The 17,500-nt window shown below is 46.8% G+C and overlaps 1 protein-coding gene across 2 annotated transcripts in view; it reads right to left on the bottom strand.

The window, feature by feature from the left end:
- The window catches only part of LOC143290472 (contactin-like), a 64,725-nt gene that overhangs the window by 12,765 nt on the left and 34,460 nt on the right, over positions 1-17,500 (bottom strand). For both annotated transcript variants that reach the window (XM_076599956.1, XM_076599957.1), the window contains exons 13-21: positions 16,651-16,841; positions 11,166-11,320; positions 10,262-10,382; positions 7,408-7,689; positions 5,154-5,314; positions 4,530-4,662; positions 2,864-3,028; positions 2,514-2,666; positions 64-158 (exon numbers count right to left, since the gene is read on the bottom strand). In XM_076599956.1, coding sequence (XP_076456071.1) covers positions 64-158; positions 2,514-2,666; positions 2,864-3,028; positions 4,530-4,662; positions 5,154-5,314; positions 7,408-7,689; positions 10,262-10,382; positions 11,166-11,320; positions 16,651-16,841 — 1,456 coding nt within the window. The remainder of the gene's footprint in view (positions 1-63; positions 159-2,513; positions 2,667-2,863; positions 3,029-4,529; positions 4,663-5,153; positions 5,315-7,407; positions 7,690-10,261; positions 10,383-11,165; positions 11,321-16,650; positions 16,842-17,500) is intronic.

The following is a 17,500-nucleotide window of genomic DNA, read 5'->3' as shown; positions in this document are numbered from 1 at the left end:
CACAACACACACACACACACACACACACACACACACACACACACACACACACACAGATCTTACATCCCACTGCAGAGTGAGGTCCCCCACACTGCCCCCTCCCCCACGCACGTTCCGTGGAGACACGGCAGGGGGAGCGTCCAACGTCTTCACGTATGCTGTCACGACAAGCCAAAACGTCTTCACTGCCCAGGACTACAGTTAGAATAGAATAAAATAGATTATGTCTTTATTACCAAGTGTACCGGGGTCACAAGGAATATTGGAGGGGATAGTACGTAACAAGATACGAACATAAATCGAAAATACACAAACACAGATACAGTAGAAATTAGGATACATACAAGTGCATATCAATATAAAAACTTGTGCATACTCACACATGCACGCACTGCACACACACACGCACTCTCTCTCTCTCCTTCTCACACACACACACACACACACACACACACACACACACACAAACACACACACACACACACACACACACACACACACACGTTTGAACAGAAGCTGCATATTACATGTGGATGGGGCTGATGACTGGATCTTCAGGTAGATGGTTGTTGGTTGCACAATTCTATTTATCAAACTGGATTTGTCCGAGAGACAGGGCATTGACTGCTTTGGGGAAAAAGCAATTGGCGAAGCGATTGGTTTTCGCCCTTATACTTCTGGGTACTGGGTACGTACTGTAAGTACTTCTACGTACTAGGTGTGCCCAACACTCATCCTAAATCACACATCAGACGGGCGAAATAGCCGAATGGTTAAAACGTTGCAAAAATGTATATACGTATGTATACATGTACGTATGTTTGTATGTATGTATGACAGCCGTGTCCGTTTCGGACAACCAGAACAACGGAGGAGGCAACTGCTGCCCAGATATCTGGGCTAGAATTTGATTAAAGTAGAGTGGATGCTGCCCATATCACATCCTCGCCCTCTCGGCCAAGAGGGTTTTAAGACAACACAATCTCCTTCTCTCTTTATTCCTTTATTGACGGGCGCAATAGCCGAATGGTTAAAGCGTTGGACTTTCAATCTGAGGGTCCCGGTTTCGAATCTCGGTTACGGCGCCTGGTGGGTAAAGGGTGGAGATTTCTCCGATCTCCCAGATCAACATATGTGCAGACCTGTTTGTGCCTAAACCCCCTTCGTGTGTATACACAAGCACAAGATTAAATATGCACGTTAAAGATCCTGTAATCCATGTCAGCGTTCGATGGGTTATACCAAGAACATACCCAGCATGCACACCCCCGAAAACGGAGTATGGCTGCTTATATGGCGGGGTAAAAACGGTCATACACGTAAAAGCTCACTCGTATACATACGAGTGAACGTGGGAGTTGCAGCCCAGAAACGAAGAAGAAGAAGAATATCACCGATTAACAGAAGTTTACAGTTGGGCCAACAGCAAAGTGAGAGCTGCATGGTCAGTGGTTTCTCCAATGCAACGGGAATTCAGCTACAGCTTAGTTTTTTGTTGTTGTTTTTTGTGAAGGACTACGACTTTCAAACTAGGAGGCAAAATGGCACTGACTCTTTGCTCTGCAGCCTTGGGGGGGTGGGGGTTGGGGGCTAGTTGGCCTTTGGGAACCATCCCAACGCCGACTGTACCTAAAACCCTCTAGGCCGAGAGAGTGGGATGTGATTTGGCCAAGGCACTCTCCACAGCATAAACAAAACCCAAGCCTAGACAGTTGGGACAACAGTTGCCTCCTCCGCTGCTCTGATGGTCATAGTCGGACACACTGACTGTCATACATATACGCACTATGGCAACACTTTGATCAGGATGTTAGCTGACGTCTATTATGTGCTGAACGCTCAAAGCCGACTATCTTAAAACCCTCTTAACCGACAGAGTGGGGGTACAATTTTGGCAAGACACTCTCCACTATAATCAAATTCTAGCCCAGATGGTCGGGATAGCAGTTTCCTCCTCTGCTGTTGTGATGGTCATAGTCGGACACAACTGACAACCATACACTTGGTTTAAGAACACATACGAGAAATAATCAACTGACGAAAGTGAAAGAAGGCCAAGAGATGATCACATTTTTGTATGTCAAGATTTATAATGAACATTGTAAAAACTTTGGTTTATTCTTGGGATACTCACAGGACGGTTTATTCTTGGGATACTCACAGGAAGGTTTACTCAGGGGGATACTCACAGGACGGTTTATTCTTAGGATACTTACAGGGCGGTTTACTCGGGGGATACTCACAGGACGGTTTATCCTTGGGATACTCACAGGACGGTTTATTCTTGGGATACTCACAGGATGGTTTATTCTTGGGATACTCACAGGACGGTTCATTCTTGGGATACTCACAGGACGGTTTACTCGGGGGATACTCACAGGACGATTTATTCTTGGGATACTCACAGGACGGTTTACTCGGGGGATACTCACAGGACGGTTCACTCTTGGGATACTCACAGGACGGTTTACTCGGGGGATACTCACAGGACGGTTTACTCTTGGGATACTCACAGGACGGTTTACTCGGGGGGCCCAGGCCGAACTCATTCTGGGCCAGAACACGGATCCTGTAGCTGGTTCCGGGATTGAGTCCGTCAAGGTCTGCCCTCCGTTTGCTTGTCTGGGACTCTGTCTGCGCCCGTATGCTGTCCTGGGCCTGTATGACTGGTCACACACACACACACACACACACACACACACACACACACACACACGGACGCACGCATGCACGGGTACACGCACAGACACACAGACAGACACACACTTTCACCTGACGTACAGGTAAGGTCAACTCATGTATCCCATGTTGATCTCTCTCTCTCTCTCTCTCTCTCTCTCTCTCTCTCTCTCCCCTGACGTACGGGTGATGTCAGCCCAGGTGCCCAGATTGAACTCGTCCTCGGCCTGTATCCTGAAGGCCAGCACCGGACCCCCGTTGTCGGCCCCGTCCGTCCACAGCACGGACATCTCGTAGCGGGTCACCGACTGCAGGTCTACGTACACTCCCGCCACTTCCCCCGGTGGGCCTGTGCACACATACATGGATACATGCATCTATACATAAGATACAGAGGTACATACATAGATACGTACATGTACATGCATGCATACATACATACATACATACATACATACATACATATATACAAACAGACAGGCAGGCAAACATGCAGACATGCATACATACATACATACATGTACATGTATGCATTAATACAAACGTACGTACATACATACAGACAGACAGACAGACAGACAAACAGGCATGCAGACATGCATGTATACATACATACAGACAGACAGACAGGAGGGCAGGCAGGCAGGCAGACATGCATGCATGTATACCATACATACACACATACATACATATATCCATGTACATACATACATACATACATACATACATACATACATACATACATACACACAGCCAGACATACAGACAGACAGGCATACATACATACAGACAGGCAGACAGACAGGCATGCAAGCATACCATACATACATACATATATCCATATACATAATACAGACAGACAGACAGACAGACAGACAGGCAGGCAGGCACGCACACACACACACACACACACACACACACACACACACACACACACACACACACACACACGGCGTGGAAGTCATTCTGTATTTTATGACCATATGACAGTGAGGAAGTGAAAGGGAATGGTTTTTCCTTACGACAGTGAGGAAGTGAAAAGTGTGTGACCTTTGACAGTCAGTAAGTCAAGGTGAGTGACGTGACCTTTGACACTCAGGAAGTGAAAGGGTGGAGTGACCTTTGATAGGATGTGAAGGGGAGTGTTGACTTTGACAGGAAGTGAAAGGAAGTGTGACCACTAACAGGAAGGGAAAAGGAGGGTGACCTTTGACAGGAAGTGAAAAGGAGGGTGACCACTGATAGGAAGTGAAAGGGAGGGTGACCTTTGACAGACAGGAAGTGAAGGGCATGTGACCTCTGACAGGAAGTGAAAGGAAGTGTGACCTTTGACAGGAAGTGAAAGTAAGTGTGACCACTAACAGGAAGGGAAAAGGAGGGTGACCTTTGACAGTCAGGAAGTGAAAGGGAGGGTGACCTTTGACAATCAGGAAGTGAAAGGGAGGGTGACCTTTGACAGTCAGGAAGTGAAAGGGAGGGTGACCTTTGACAGGAAGTGAAAAGGAGGGTGACCACAGATAGGAAGTGAAAGGGAGGGTGACCTTTGACAGACAGGAAGTGAAAGGCATGTGACCTTTGCCAGGAAGTGAAAAGGAGGGTGACCACAGATAGGAAGTGAAAGAGAGGGTGACCTTTGACAGGAAGTGAAAGAGAGAGTGACCTTTGACAGACAGGAAGTGTAAGGGAGGGCGACCTTTGACAGTCAGGAAGAGAAAGAGAGGGTGACCACTGACAGGAAGTGAAAGGGAGGGTGACCTTTGACAAACAGGAAGTGAAAGGGTGGGTGACCCTTGACAGACAGGAAGTGAATAGGGGTGGGGGGAGAGGGGAGCGCGGGGAGGGGGGGTGACCTTTGACAGTGAGGTAGGCCTGTTTGTGCTCCTGGGTGAAGGCTGTACGCACGGTACACCGGTACAGCCCCTCGTCCTCGAACTGCACGTTCTTCACGTACAGACCCGTCCTTCCTGAGGGGTGTGAGTCCACCTGCACATTCCAATACGATACAATGCAATGCAACGCAATGCAATGCAGTGCAGTGCAATACGATACGATACGATGCAGATCACTTCAGTTACTCAAGGAGGCGTCACTGCGTTCGGACAAATCCATATACGCTACACCATACCTGCTAAACAGATGCCTGACCAGCAGCATGAAACCCAACGCGCTTTGTCAGGTCATGAGGGAAAATAATACAATATAATACAGTACGACACAACACAGCACAGCACAGCACAGCAAACCACAGCACAGCACAACACAAAACAAAACAACACAACGCAACGCAACACAACACAACAAAACACGACACAACACAATGCAACACAACACAAGACAGAACGATGATCATAATAACAACAGCAATAACAACAATCATCATCATCATAAGGTTACAGAAAACATGTCACACACACACACACACACACACACACACACACACACACACACACTGACAGACCGACAGACCGACCTACCTTCGTGTAGTCAGGAAGGTCGGTGTCCAGGAGGTAGCCGTTGAAGTACCAGACAAAGGTGAGGTCCACCTTGGGGTTACGTGACGCCTGGCAGGCCAGGAAGGCGGAAGTGTTGACCTCGGCCACCGTGGCTGAGGGGCCCAGAGTCAGAGTGGCCCCGGCTGCAGCACGTGCGACACGGCACGGTGTAGCATAGCATAGCATAGTTAAGCTTAGCATGGCGTAGTATGGAATGGCATAGCATAGCGTATTGTTGCATAACATTGCGTATTATTGCATAGCATAGCCGAGCATAGCGTATCATTACATAGCATAGTATAGTGTATCGTAGTATTGCATTGCGTTGCGTTGTGTCGTGTTGTGTTTGTGTCGTGTTGTGTCATGTTTCGTTGTGTTGTATTGTGTTGCGTTGTATTGTGTTCTGTTGCGTTGCGTTGCATTGTGACGTGTCGTGTCGTGTCGTGTTGTATTGTGTTGTGTCGTGTCGTGTCGTGTTGTATTGTGTCGTGTCGTGTCGTGTTGTATTGTGTCGTGTCGTGTCGTGTTGTATTGTGTCGTGTCGTGTTGTATTGTATTGTATTGTGTAATGTTGTGTTGTGTTGTTTTGCATTGTATTGTATTGTGTTGTGTTGTGTAATGTTGTGTTGGGTTGCATTGCGTTGCGTTACGTTGTATTGTATTGTATTGTATTGTATTGTATTGTCCCCTCTACAGCATTGCAGAGCACAACGTAACATAGCATAACATACCGTAGTATTAGTTTTCATTGTTTTGCATTGAACTGTGTGCTGTTTTGCATTGTATTGTATTGCATTGAGTTGCGTTGTATTGTATTGCGTTGTATTGTATTGTATTTCTCCCGCTACAGCACGGCGGAGCACAGTGTAACATAGCATAGCATGGCATAGTATAACATAGCGTAGTAGTGTTTTGCATTGCATCGCATTGCATTGAGTTGCGTTGCGTTGCGTTGTGTAGTATTGTATTGTGTAATGTTGTGTTGTGTTGTTTTGCATTGTATTGTATTGCGTTGCGTAGCAATGGGTTGGGTTGTCTTGTCTGGTCTGGTCTGGTCTGGTCTTGTCCCCGCTACAGCACGGCAGAGCACAACGTAACATAGCATAGCACAGCATATCACAGTATTATTTTTCTTTTTTTTTTCTTTTCTGCCTGCAGTTTATTTGCTTTGCTTTGTTTGTTTTTCCTATCAAAGCGGATTTTTCTACACACTTTTGTTTTCTTTTTATTGCCGTGGGTTCTTTAAGTGCGCTCAGTGCATGCTGCACACGGTTCCTCGGTTTATCGTCTCATCCGAATAACCAGCGTCCAGACCACAACTGAACGTCTCGCGGAGTGGGGAAAATACTGGCGAGAACCGCGTACGCATGCGCGTGTCCATTTCCTGTTGTTGTTTTTTTTTTCCAGGCCACCAAAAAGGTTAAAATTTCGCTGTGGAAATCGCTCTTCTGACGAAAGGGCTTTGAACATTTTCGGTGATTATTTTGCAAGTTTACAATATATATTTGGGTATATAATCACACCCATTATTTGCTCTAATCTTCTATGTTTACTTTGAGCGTGTTTCTTTTCACATCTCTGCTATTTCGTATTCGAACTGATCCATTTGTAAACTCTGCCTAAAAAGTTGTCCGAACGAAATAGTGCAAACACAGAAAAAGCAAGTTACTGTAGCAGGGCTGCCAATGACGTCATATGACCTACTTCTCGCTCTGCAAGCGACGAAAGCAGGAACGCAAACACTCCCTAACTGAAGCCATCAAACGGGCGTAATAGCCGAATGGTTAAAGCATTGGACTTTCAATCTGAGGGTCCCGGGTTCGAATCTCGGTAATGGCGCCTGTTGGTAAAAAGGCTGGAGAATTCTTTTCCGATCTTCCAGGTCAACATAATTATCATATGTGCAGACCTGTTTGTGCCTGAACCCCTTCGTGTGTATACGCAAGCAAAAGATCAAATACGTACGTTAAAGATCCTGTAATCCATGTGAGCGTTCGGTGGGCTATGGAAACAAGAACATACCCAGCATGCACACACCCCGGAAACGGAGTATGGCTGCCTCCATGGCGGGCGTGGTGGCGGGGGAGGGTGGCCCGGGTGGGGGGGGGGGGGAGTGGTCATACACGTAAAAGCCCACTCGTGTGCATACGAGTGAACATGGAAAATGCACCCCAAGAACGAAGAAGAAGAAGAAGGAGAAGAAGAAGAAGATGAAGGCATCACCGTGGCCACCAACCTGCCAGCTCCAGCCTGGTACTACTGCTGTCCTTTCCAAACTGGTTCTCAGCCACGCACGTGTAGCTTCCCTTGTCGCTCTCCGTCAGCTCGCGGATGATCAGGTTCCCATTGGACAGCTGGGTCACGTGACTGCCATCGGGGGTCAGAGGTCCGCCGTCTTTTTGCCAGGTGATGACCGGAAACGGGGCTCCTTCGGGATTGCAGACGATAGTGATGTCTCCGCTGGCTGACCCCGTCACTTGGGATGGCAGCGGGTGCTTGGCGAACGTTGGGGCGAAAGCTGGGGGGATCAGTGTAAAATTGCTTTTTGAAAAACTGGAACAAGCACATACAGAGAAACACAGAAACACACACACACACACACACACACACACACACACACACACACACTCACTCACAAACACACATGTATATATCCTGTTTTAATCTTTGCGAAGTTATTTTCAAGTATCGAAAGAGTTGTTTGATCGTTTTGTTACCTGCCCTACTACAACTTTGTACAAATCTCTCTCTGTCTCTCATATGTATAGTTTGCTGTGTGAAAGAATGGTGATAAACTGAAGACAGCGTTGTTGTGTGAAAGAGTGATGATAAACTGAAGACAGCGTTGTTGTGTGAAAGAGTGATGATAAACTGAAGACAGTGTTGTTGTGTGAAAGAGTGATGATAAACTGAAGACAGTGTTGTTGTGTGAAAGAGTGGTAATAAACTGAAGACAGTGTTTTGTGTGAAAGAGTGGTGATAAACTGAAGACAGTGTTGTTGTGTGAAAGAGTGATGATAAACTGAAGACAGTGTTGTTGTGTGAAAGAGTGATGATAAACTGAAGACAGTGTTGTTGTGTGAAAGAGTGGTAATAAACTGAAGACAGTGTTTTGTGTGAAAGAGTGGTGATAAACTGAAGACAGTGTTGTTGTGTGAAAGAGTGATGATAAACTGAAGACAGCGTTGTTGTGTGAAAGAGTGATGATAAACTGAAGACAGTGTTGCTGTATGAAAGAGTGGTGATGAACTGAAGACAGTGTTGTTGTGTGAAAGAATGGTGGTAAACTGAAGACAGTGTTGTTGTGTGAAAGAGTGGTAATAAACTGAAGACAGCGTTGTTGTGTGAAAGAGTGATGATAAACTGAAGACAGTGTTGTTGTGTGAAAGAGTGATGATAAACTGAAGACAGTGTTGTTGTGTGAAAGAGTGGTAATAAACTGAAGACAGTGTTTTGTGTGAAAGAGTGGTAATAAACTGAAGACAGTGTTTTGTGTGAAAGAGTAATGATAAACTGAAGGAAGTGTTATTGTGTGACAGAAAAAGTGACGATCAGCTGAAAGCAGTGTTGTTGTGTGAAAGAGTGGTAATAAACTGAAGACAGTGTTGTTGTGTGAAAGAGTGATGATAAACTGAAGACAGTGTTGTTGTGTGAAAGAGTGGTAATAAACTGAAGACAGTGTTGTTGTGTGAAAGAGTGATGATAAACTGAAGACAGTGTTGCTGTATGAAAGAGTGGTGATGAACTGAAGACAGTGTTGTTGTGTGAAAGAATGGTGGTAAACTGAAGACAGTGTTGTTGTGTGAAAGAGTGGTAATAAACTGAAGACAGTGTTTTGTGTGAAAGAGTGGTAATAAACTGAAGACAGTGTTTTGTGTGAAAGAGTAATGATAAACTGAAGGAAGTGTTATTGTGTGACAGAAAAAGTGACGATCAGCTGAAAGCAGTGTTGTTGTGTGAAGGAAACTACAAGAGTCACGATAAACTGAAGGACGTGTTGTGTGAAAGAGACTACAAGAATGGTGAGAAACTGAAGGCAGTGTTGTTATGTGAAAGAATGGTGAGAAACTGAAGGCAGTGTTGTTATGTGAAAGAATGGTGATAAACTGAAGACAGTGTTGTTGTGTGAAAGAGTGGTAATAAACTGAAGACAGTGTTGTTGTGTGAAAGAGTGGTAATAAACTGAAGACAGTGTTTTGTGTGAAACAGTAATGATAAACTGAAGGAAGTGTTATTGTGTGACAGAAAAAGTGACGATCAAGTGAAGGCAGTGTTGTTGTGTGAAGGAAACTACAAGAGTCACAATAAACTGAAGGACGTGTTGTGTGAAAGAGACTACAAGAATGGTGAGAAACTGAAGGCAGTGTTGTTGTGTGAAAGAATGGTGATAAACTGAAGGCAGTGTTGTTGTGTGAAAGAATGGTGGGAAACTGAAGGCAGTGTTGTTGTGTGAAAGAATGGTGATAAACTGAAGGCAGTGTTATTGTGTGAAAGAGTGGCGATAAACTGAAGGCAGTGTTGTTATGTGAAAGAATGGCGATAAACTGAAGGCAGTGTTGTTGTGTGAAAGAATGGTGATAAACTGAAGGCAGTGTTGTTGTGTGAAAGATTGGCGATAAACTGAAGGCAGTGTTGTTGTGTGAAAGAATGATGGTAAACTGAAGGCAGTGTTGTTGTCTGAAAGAAAGAGAAGTGACGAACTAAAAGCAAGTGTTGTGTGAAGAAATGTTAATAAACTAAAGGTAGTGTGTTTGTATGAAAGAGTGAAGACAGTGATATTGTGTGGAAGAAAGAGAGCAGCATGAAACTGAAGGCAGTGTTGGTTGTGTGAAAGAGTGACGATTAAACTGAAGGCAGTGTTGGATGTGTGAAAGAAAGAGTGACGATTAAACTGAAGGCAGTGTTGGTTGTGTGAAAGAAAGAGTGACGATTAAACTGAAGGCAGTGTTGGTTGTGTGAAAGAAAGAGTGACGATTAAACTGAAGGCAGTGTTGGTTGTCTGAAAGAAAGAGTGACGATTAAACTGAAGGCAGTATTGTTGTGTGAACTGAAGCATCAGACAGTCAGTGTGTATATTTAGCTAAACGAACCAAGCACACGCAGCTGAGCATTGCTGATCTCTGTGCCGTGAGAGTTGGTCGCTGCGCACTGGTACATCCCGTCATGCACTGCGGCTTCCAGGTCAGTGATGATGAGCACGTTACCTGTCACCTGCAATGACCGTTACCTGTTACACACCTGTAATCAGCAAGTTACCTGGCATCTCCAATAAATGCTACCTGTCTGCATGCAATGAATGTTACCTGTCACGTGCAATGAACGTTACCTGCTACGTGTAATCAGTATGTTACCCGTTACCTGTAGTCAGCACGTTACCTGTCATATGCCATGAGTGTTATGTGTCACCTGTAATCAGCACATTACCTTTCCCCTGCAATGAACCTTACCTGTCACTTATAATCAGCACGTTACCTTCACGCGTAATCAGCACGTTACGTGTCACCTGTAATGAAAGTCATCTGTCACCTGTGACAAACGTTACCCGTCTCCTGCAATGAATGTTACCTATCACCTGAAATCAGCACGTTATCTATCACCTGTAATCAGCACGTTACCTGTTACCTAAGTAAACGTTAGTTACCTGCCATCTGCAATGAACGTTACCTGCCACCTGTAATCAGCACACTACCTGTCACATGTGATCAGCACGTTACCTGTCATCTGTAACGTTACCTGCCATCTACAATGAACATTACCTGTCACCTGACATAGACACAGACACACAGAGATACACGCACACGCGCACGCATGCACACACACACACACACACACACACACACACACACACACACACACCACCACCACCACCAACCACCACCCCTCCTCCCACCCCCCTCCACCCCCCACACCTCCCCTAGCCCCCTCCCACCCACCTCCACACCCCCCTCCCCCACCCCTCCTCCACACACACACACAGACAGCGGACGACCTGACCTGGTATCGGCTGTCAGGGTCCGTGTACAGCCTCTGGCCGTTCTTGTACCAGGTGTAGGTGGGTCCCGGGTTCCCCCTGGCGTCACAGCGCCACGTCAGCTGACTGCCCACGTCAGCATGCTGGTCCCTCAGCGGCGCCACGAAATAGGGGCGTGCTGCGTCACACATCACAACACATGAGGAGGGGGGGGGGAGAGAGAGAGAGAGAGAGAGAGAAGCAGGGGAAGGAGGAGGAGTATGGTGATAATGATGGTGAGGAGGAGAATGGTGAGGAGGACGATGACGACGACGACGACGATGATGATGGTGATGGTGGTGGTGGTGATGGTAACGATGATGATGATGATTAATGATAATGACGATGATGATGACGACGACGACGATGATGATGATGATGATGATGACGACGACGACGGTGATGGTAATGATGTTGGTGATGGTAATGATGATGATGATGATGGTGGTGGTGGTGGTGATAATGATCATGTCGACGATGAGGAGGGGGGGGGGAAGCAGGGAAGAAGGAGGAGGAGTATGGTGATAATGATGGTGAGGAGGAGAATGGTGAGGAGGACGATGACGACGACGACGACGATGATGATGGTGATGGTGGTGGTGGTGATGGTAACGATGATGATGATGATTAATGATAATGACGATGATGATGACGACGACGACGAATATGATGATGATGATGACGACGATGACGGTAATGGTGATGGTGTTGGTGGTGGTAATGATGATGATGATGACTGCCCACGTCGGCATGCTGGTCCCTCAGCGGCGCCACAAAGTAGGGGCGTGCTGCGTCACACATCACATCACCACGTGTCTGATGATGGTGGTGATGGTGTTGTGAGGAGTGATGGCCCATATGTAACGCGTCCGCCTAGGAAGCGAGAGAATCTGAGCGCGCTGGTTCGAATCCCGGCACAGTCGCCAGTATTTTCTCCCCCTCCACTAAAACCTTGAGTTGTTGTCTGGACGCTAGTTACTCGGATGAGACGATAAACCGAGGTCCGGTGTGCAGCATGCACTTAGCGCACGTAAAAGAACCCACGGCAACAAAAGAGTTGTCCCTGGCAAAATTCTGTAGAATAATCAACTTCGATAGGAAAACAAACTGAAAGAATTGCAGACAGAAAAAAAAATACGAAAAAACGTATATGATGATGATGATGATGATGATGGCGATGTTGATGATGATGATGACGCCACAACAGCTGACTGCCCACGTCGTCATGCTGTTCCCTCAGCGACGCCACGAAGTAGGGGCGTGCTACACTACACCACATTATACTACACTACACTACAATACTCAGCACCACACTACACTACACTACACAACACTAGACTACACTACACTGCACTACACTGCTCTACACTACACCACAATATACTATACTACACTACAATACTCAGCACCACACTACACTACACTACACTGCACTACACTGCACCACACTACACTTCATCTCACCACACCACACTATGCTAAACTACAATACACTACACTACACTACACTACACTACACTACACCTCACTACTCTGCACTACACTACACCACACCACACTACACAACACTGCACTACACTACACTGCACTACACTACACTGCACTGCACTGCATTGCACCACACTACACTACACTACACTACACTACACTACACTGAGGCAGTAGTGTCAGAGACAGACAGATAGACAGACAAACAGACAGACAGACAGAACACAGGCCAAACCCACACCAAGAGACAGTTGGACATGGGAGACTTTTAGACATCCTGTAACAGACACCACCCCATCCCCTTTCACCCCCTCCCCAAGTCCCTCTTCCCCTCCCCCCCCATACACCTCCACCTCCACCGCTCCCACCACCACCACCACCCCCACCCTCTACCCCCAATCACAAGCTTCGTCTTGTCAGACAATTCCCCAGCCTTGTCGCCCTGAGGGTGGGGGTAGGGGTTTGGTGGGTGAGGGGTGTGGGAGCTACGGAGGGCTTAACCCTTTCACCGCCAGCCAATTTAGAGTGCAAAATTCCCTTGTGCTATAAACACAGAAAATATGGTGTCTAAGAATAGCTGGGGGGATTCCCCCCTGTGATGTGTAGAAAATATGGCCAATCCTACCTCCGAACATTAAGAGCAGTAGGTTCGTGGATAAAAGACCCATGGTCTGGTCACCCTTCAGTGACATGGGTCCTCTACCTCGCTGCTTCATAAATGCGAGTTTTGCAGTGAAAGGGTTAAGGGGATGTCGCCTTGCGGACCACACACCTCAGTGGGTAAGGTAAACTGTGAAGCTTGCTTGGTACACGGTGTCAGGTGGGTTTTTTTTGTTGTTGTTTGTTTGGTTTTTGTAGTTTGTTGTTGTTGTTTTTTGTTTGTGTGTGTGTGTGTGTTTTTTTTGTTTTTTTTTTTGGGGGGGGGGGTGTTTTAGTAACAGATAATGTGAGTGAGTGGAAGAAGAAGAAGATGAAGAAGGAGGAAAAGGGGGAGGAAGAGGAGGAGGAGGAGAAGAAGAAGAAGAAGAGGAAGAAGAAGGAGGAGGAGAAATAGAAGAAGAAGGAGGAGGAGAAAAAGAAGGAGGAGAAGAAGAAGAAGGAGGAGGAGGAGCAGCAGCAGCAGCAGAAGAAGAAGAAAAAGAAGGAGGAGGAAGAGGAAGAGAAGAAGAAGAAGGATGAGGAGGAGGAGAAGGAGGGGGAGGAGAAGAAGAAGAAGAAGAAGGAAAAGAAGAAGAAGGAGGGGAGAAGGAGGAGGAGGAGAAGAAGAAGGAGGAGGAGGAGGAGAATAAGAAGAAAAAATGTCACCAAAGGACGGAGTAAATCTGCATTTGAAGAAAATGACACATGCCGTGCTGTTATAAATGTACTTAAATCACGTAAAATCTTTTAACATGATTGTATTGTATTGTATTGTGTCATATTGCTCTTTGTCACAAAAAGGTTTTGTGAAATTCGGGCTGTTCCCCTTTGTTGCCGTGGGTTCTTTTACGTTACGCTTTTACATGCCTGCTACAACACCTGGACCGTGTTTTAGCGTCTCATCTGAATGACTAGCGTCCAGACCACCTCTCAAATCTTGTGGAGGAGAAGAAAATACTGTCGAGCGTGGGAGTTGAACCCGTACGCTCAGAATCTCTCGCTTCCTAGGTGGACGCGTTACCACTTGGCTATCACTCTTTATATATATGATAATAATATATAAAAAAAAAAAAGTCAGTATGATTTGTGTCTATTGTCAGCCTGGCCACTGGTGTGTGTGTGTGTGTGTGTGTGTGTGTGTGTGTGAGTGTGTTTGGGTGTGTGTGAGAGAGAGAGAGACCGGGGGCTGTTTTGATATGGAGGCACTTCCACCTTGACACCTTGGGGTGGTGAGAGGGGAGTGGGGGTGGGTTAACGAGAGAGAGTATCAGTGACCATCACCCAGGATCTATTGTAGTCTGTGGAGACTGTACGTCGGCTTCTGGGTTTCAAATAACAAGACAGTTACTTTTTTTTCTTTTTTTTTTTTTTTTGGTCGGTGTGTTTGTATTCAGATTTAGACATTCGCGGGTTTTTTTTCTTTAGATCCAGTTTTCTGGACCTTACACACACACACACACACACACGCGCGCGCGCGCGCGCACGCACGCACGCACGCACGCATAAACACACACACACAAGCACGCACACACACACAAACACACACACACACACACGTACAAGCACGCGCACACACACACACACACACACACACACACACACACGCACGCACGCACGCACGCACGCACACACGAACACACACACACACACACAAGCACGCACACACACACACACACACACACACACACACACACACTCGATTTTTTTCATTCCCTCGTCTAATATCACTTACAGTGAAAAGACGTTAAACTAAAGAACGAACGAACACACACACACACACACACACACACACACACACACACACACAGAGGCATGCTTCGTGCTATATTAGGCGTTAGTGGACCTCCCAAGAGATTGAGAGTGACAGCGAGAGACAGAGACAGATACTAAGAAATATAACAAGATACAGCCAGACAGCCAGCCAGCCAGCCAGCCAGACAGACAGAGACAGACGCATCAGTCAGCGCTAGGTGGACGTGCTTCATGTTTTAGGATGTAGTGGACATCCTGAGAGGCTGAGAAATAAAGAGAGAGATGGAGACAGACACAAAGAAATACAAAGAGAGACAGCCAGAGAGACAGACAGTCAGACAGACACAACCAGCCAGCGCCAGGTGTATGGGCTTGGTGTCATTAGTCGTTGGTGGACCTCCTGGGAGACTGAGAAAGGGGGAGACAGACAGACAAACAGCCAGCCACACAGAGAGACAAACAGCCAGCCAGCCACACAGAGAGACAGACAGCCAGACAGCCAGAGAGACAGACAATCAGACAGACCACACAGCCACACAGACAGGCAAACAGCCAGCCACACAGACAGACAAACAGCCAGACAGCCACACAGAGAGATAAACAGATAGACAGACAGACAGCCACACAGAGAGATAAACAGACAAACAACCAGCCGCACAGAGAGACAAACACCAGACAGCCACACAGAGAGATAAACAGACAGACAGACAGACAACAGCCACACAGAGAGATAGACAGACAAACAGCCAGCCGCACAGAGAGACAAACAGCCAGACAGCCACACAGAGAGACAAACAGACGACAGACAGACACACAGAGAGACAAACAGACAGACAGCCACACAGAGAGATAAACAGACAGACAGACAGCCACACAGAGAGATAAACAACAGACAGCCAGACAGCCACATAGAGAAGACAAACAGCCAGACAGCCAGACAGCCACACAGAGAGACAAACAGACAGACAGACAGACAGCACACAGACAGACAAACAAACAGCCACAACACAGAGAGACAAACAGCACCAGCCAGCGCCAGGTGGATGGGCTTGGTGTCATTAGTCGTTGGTGGACCTCCTGGGAGACTGAGAAAGGGGGAGACAGACAGACAAACAGCCAGCCACACAGAGAGACAAACAGACAGACAGCCAGACAGCCAGACAGAGAGACAAACAAACAGACACACAGCCAGACAGCCACACAGAGAGACAAACAGACAGACAGACAGACAGCCACACAGAGAGATAGACAGACAAACAGCCAGCCGCACAGAGAGACAAACAGACAGACAGCCAGACAGCCACACAAAGAGACAAACAGACACACAGTCAGACAGCCACACAGAGAGACAAACAGACAGCCAGACAGCCACACAGAGAGACAAATAGACAGACAGCCAGGCGCACAGAGAGACAAACAACCAGACAGCCACAGAGAGAGACAAACAGACAGACAGACAGACAGCCACACAGAGAGACAAACAGCCAGACAGCCTCACAGAGAGATAAACAGACAGACAGACAGACATACAGCCACACAGAGAGATAAACAGACAGACAGACAGACAGACAGCCAAACGGATAAACGCACCAGCCAGCGCCAGGTGGATGGGCTTGGTGTCGTAGGCGTTGGTGGACCTCCTGACGTGACAGAGGTAGGTCCCGGAGTCCTCCAGCTGGGCGTTGGGCAGGATGAGGACCCGGTTGTGGTCCTCCGTGTAGGACCCTGCTGGCATGGGCTTGCCCTCACGCCGCCACGAGTAGAAGAACGGGGTGGTGGAGCTGTGAGAAGGAGAAGAATAGTGATGAGGATGATGATGATGATGGTGGTGGTGGTGGTGGTGGCAGCATTATCATTATCATCATCATCATCATCAACAACAATATTGTCATCATCATTATTGTCAGCATTATTGTTATTATTATTACTATTACTATTATCATCACCAATATCATTATGATTATTGTTATTATCATTAGTAGTAGTAGTGGCATAAAGACGTTTGAAAACAAGAGAACGCTGGCCAAGAGAAGCGTTAGCGAAGGAAGCAGGGATCAATTTCTGGAGATGTTTTCCCTTACAACACCTGTGGGAAGTGCTGCGCATCCATAATCGGCCTCTTCTCCAATATGAGGGCACACACCGACAGATAAGCCTGCCTGCCTACTCATCCGTCGGTCCGACGAGAGACTCCATCAATAGTAGTAGTAGAAGAAGAAGAAGAAGTAGTAGTAGCCTTGACTACTGTAACTCCCTATTGTCTGGTTTGCCTGCTTCATCCCTTAAGCGCATACAAAACTCTGCTGCCCGACTCGTCCTCCGAAAGAAAGGATCTGAGCAAATCACTCCTATTTTGCAACATCTCCATTGGCTCCCTATCTCACACAGAATAAAGCATAAGATCAGCACTCTATGTTATAAATGTATTCACAGATCTGCC

This window comes from Babylonia areolata, chromosome 15 (assembly GCF_041734735.1).
Source record: "Babylonia areolata isolate BAREFJ2019XMU chromosome 15, ASM4173473v1, whole genome shotgun sequence".
Lineage (NCBI taxonomy): Eukaryota > Metazoa > Mollusca > Gastropoda > Neogastropoda > Buccinidae > Babylonia > Babylonia areolata.
The sequence above is the reverse complement of the archived record's forward strand: the minus strand, read 5'-3'. Positions and strand labels throughout refer to the sequence as shown.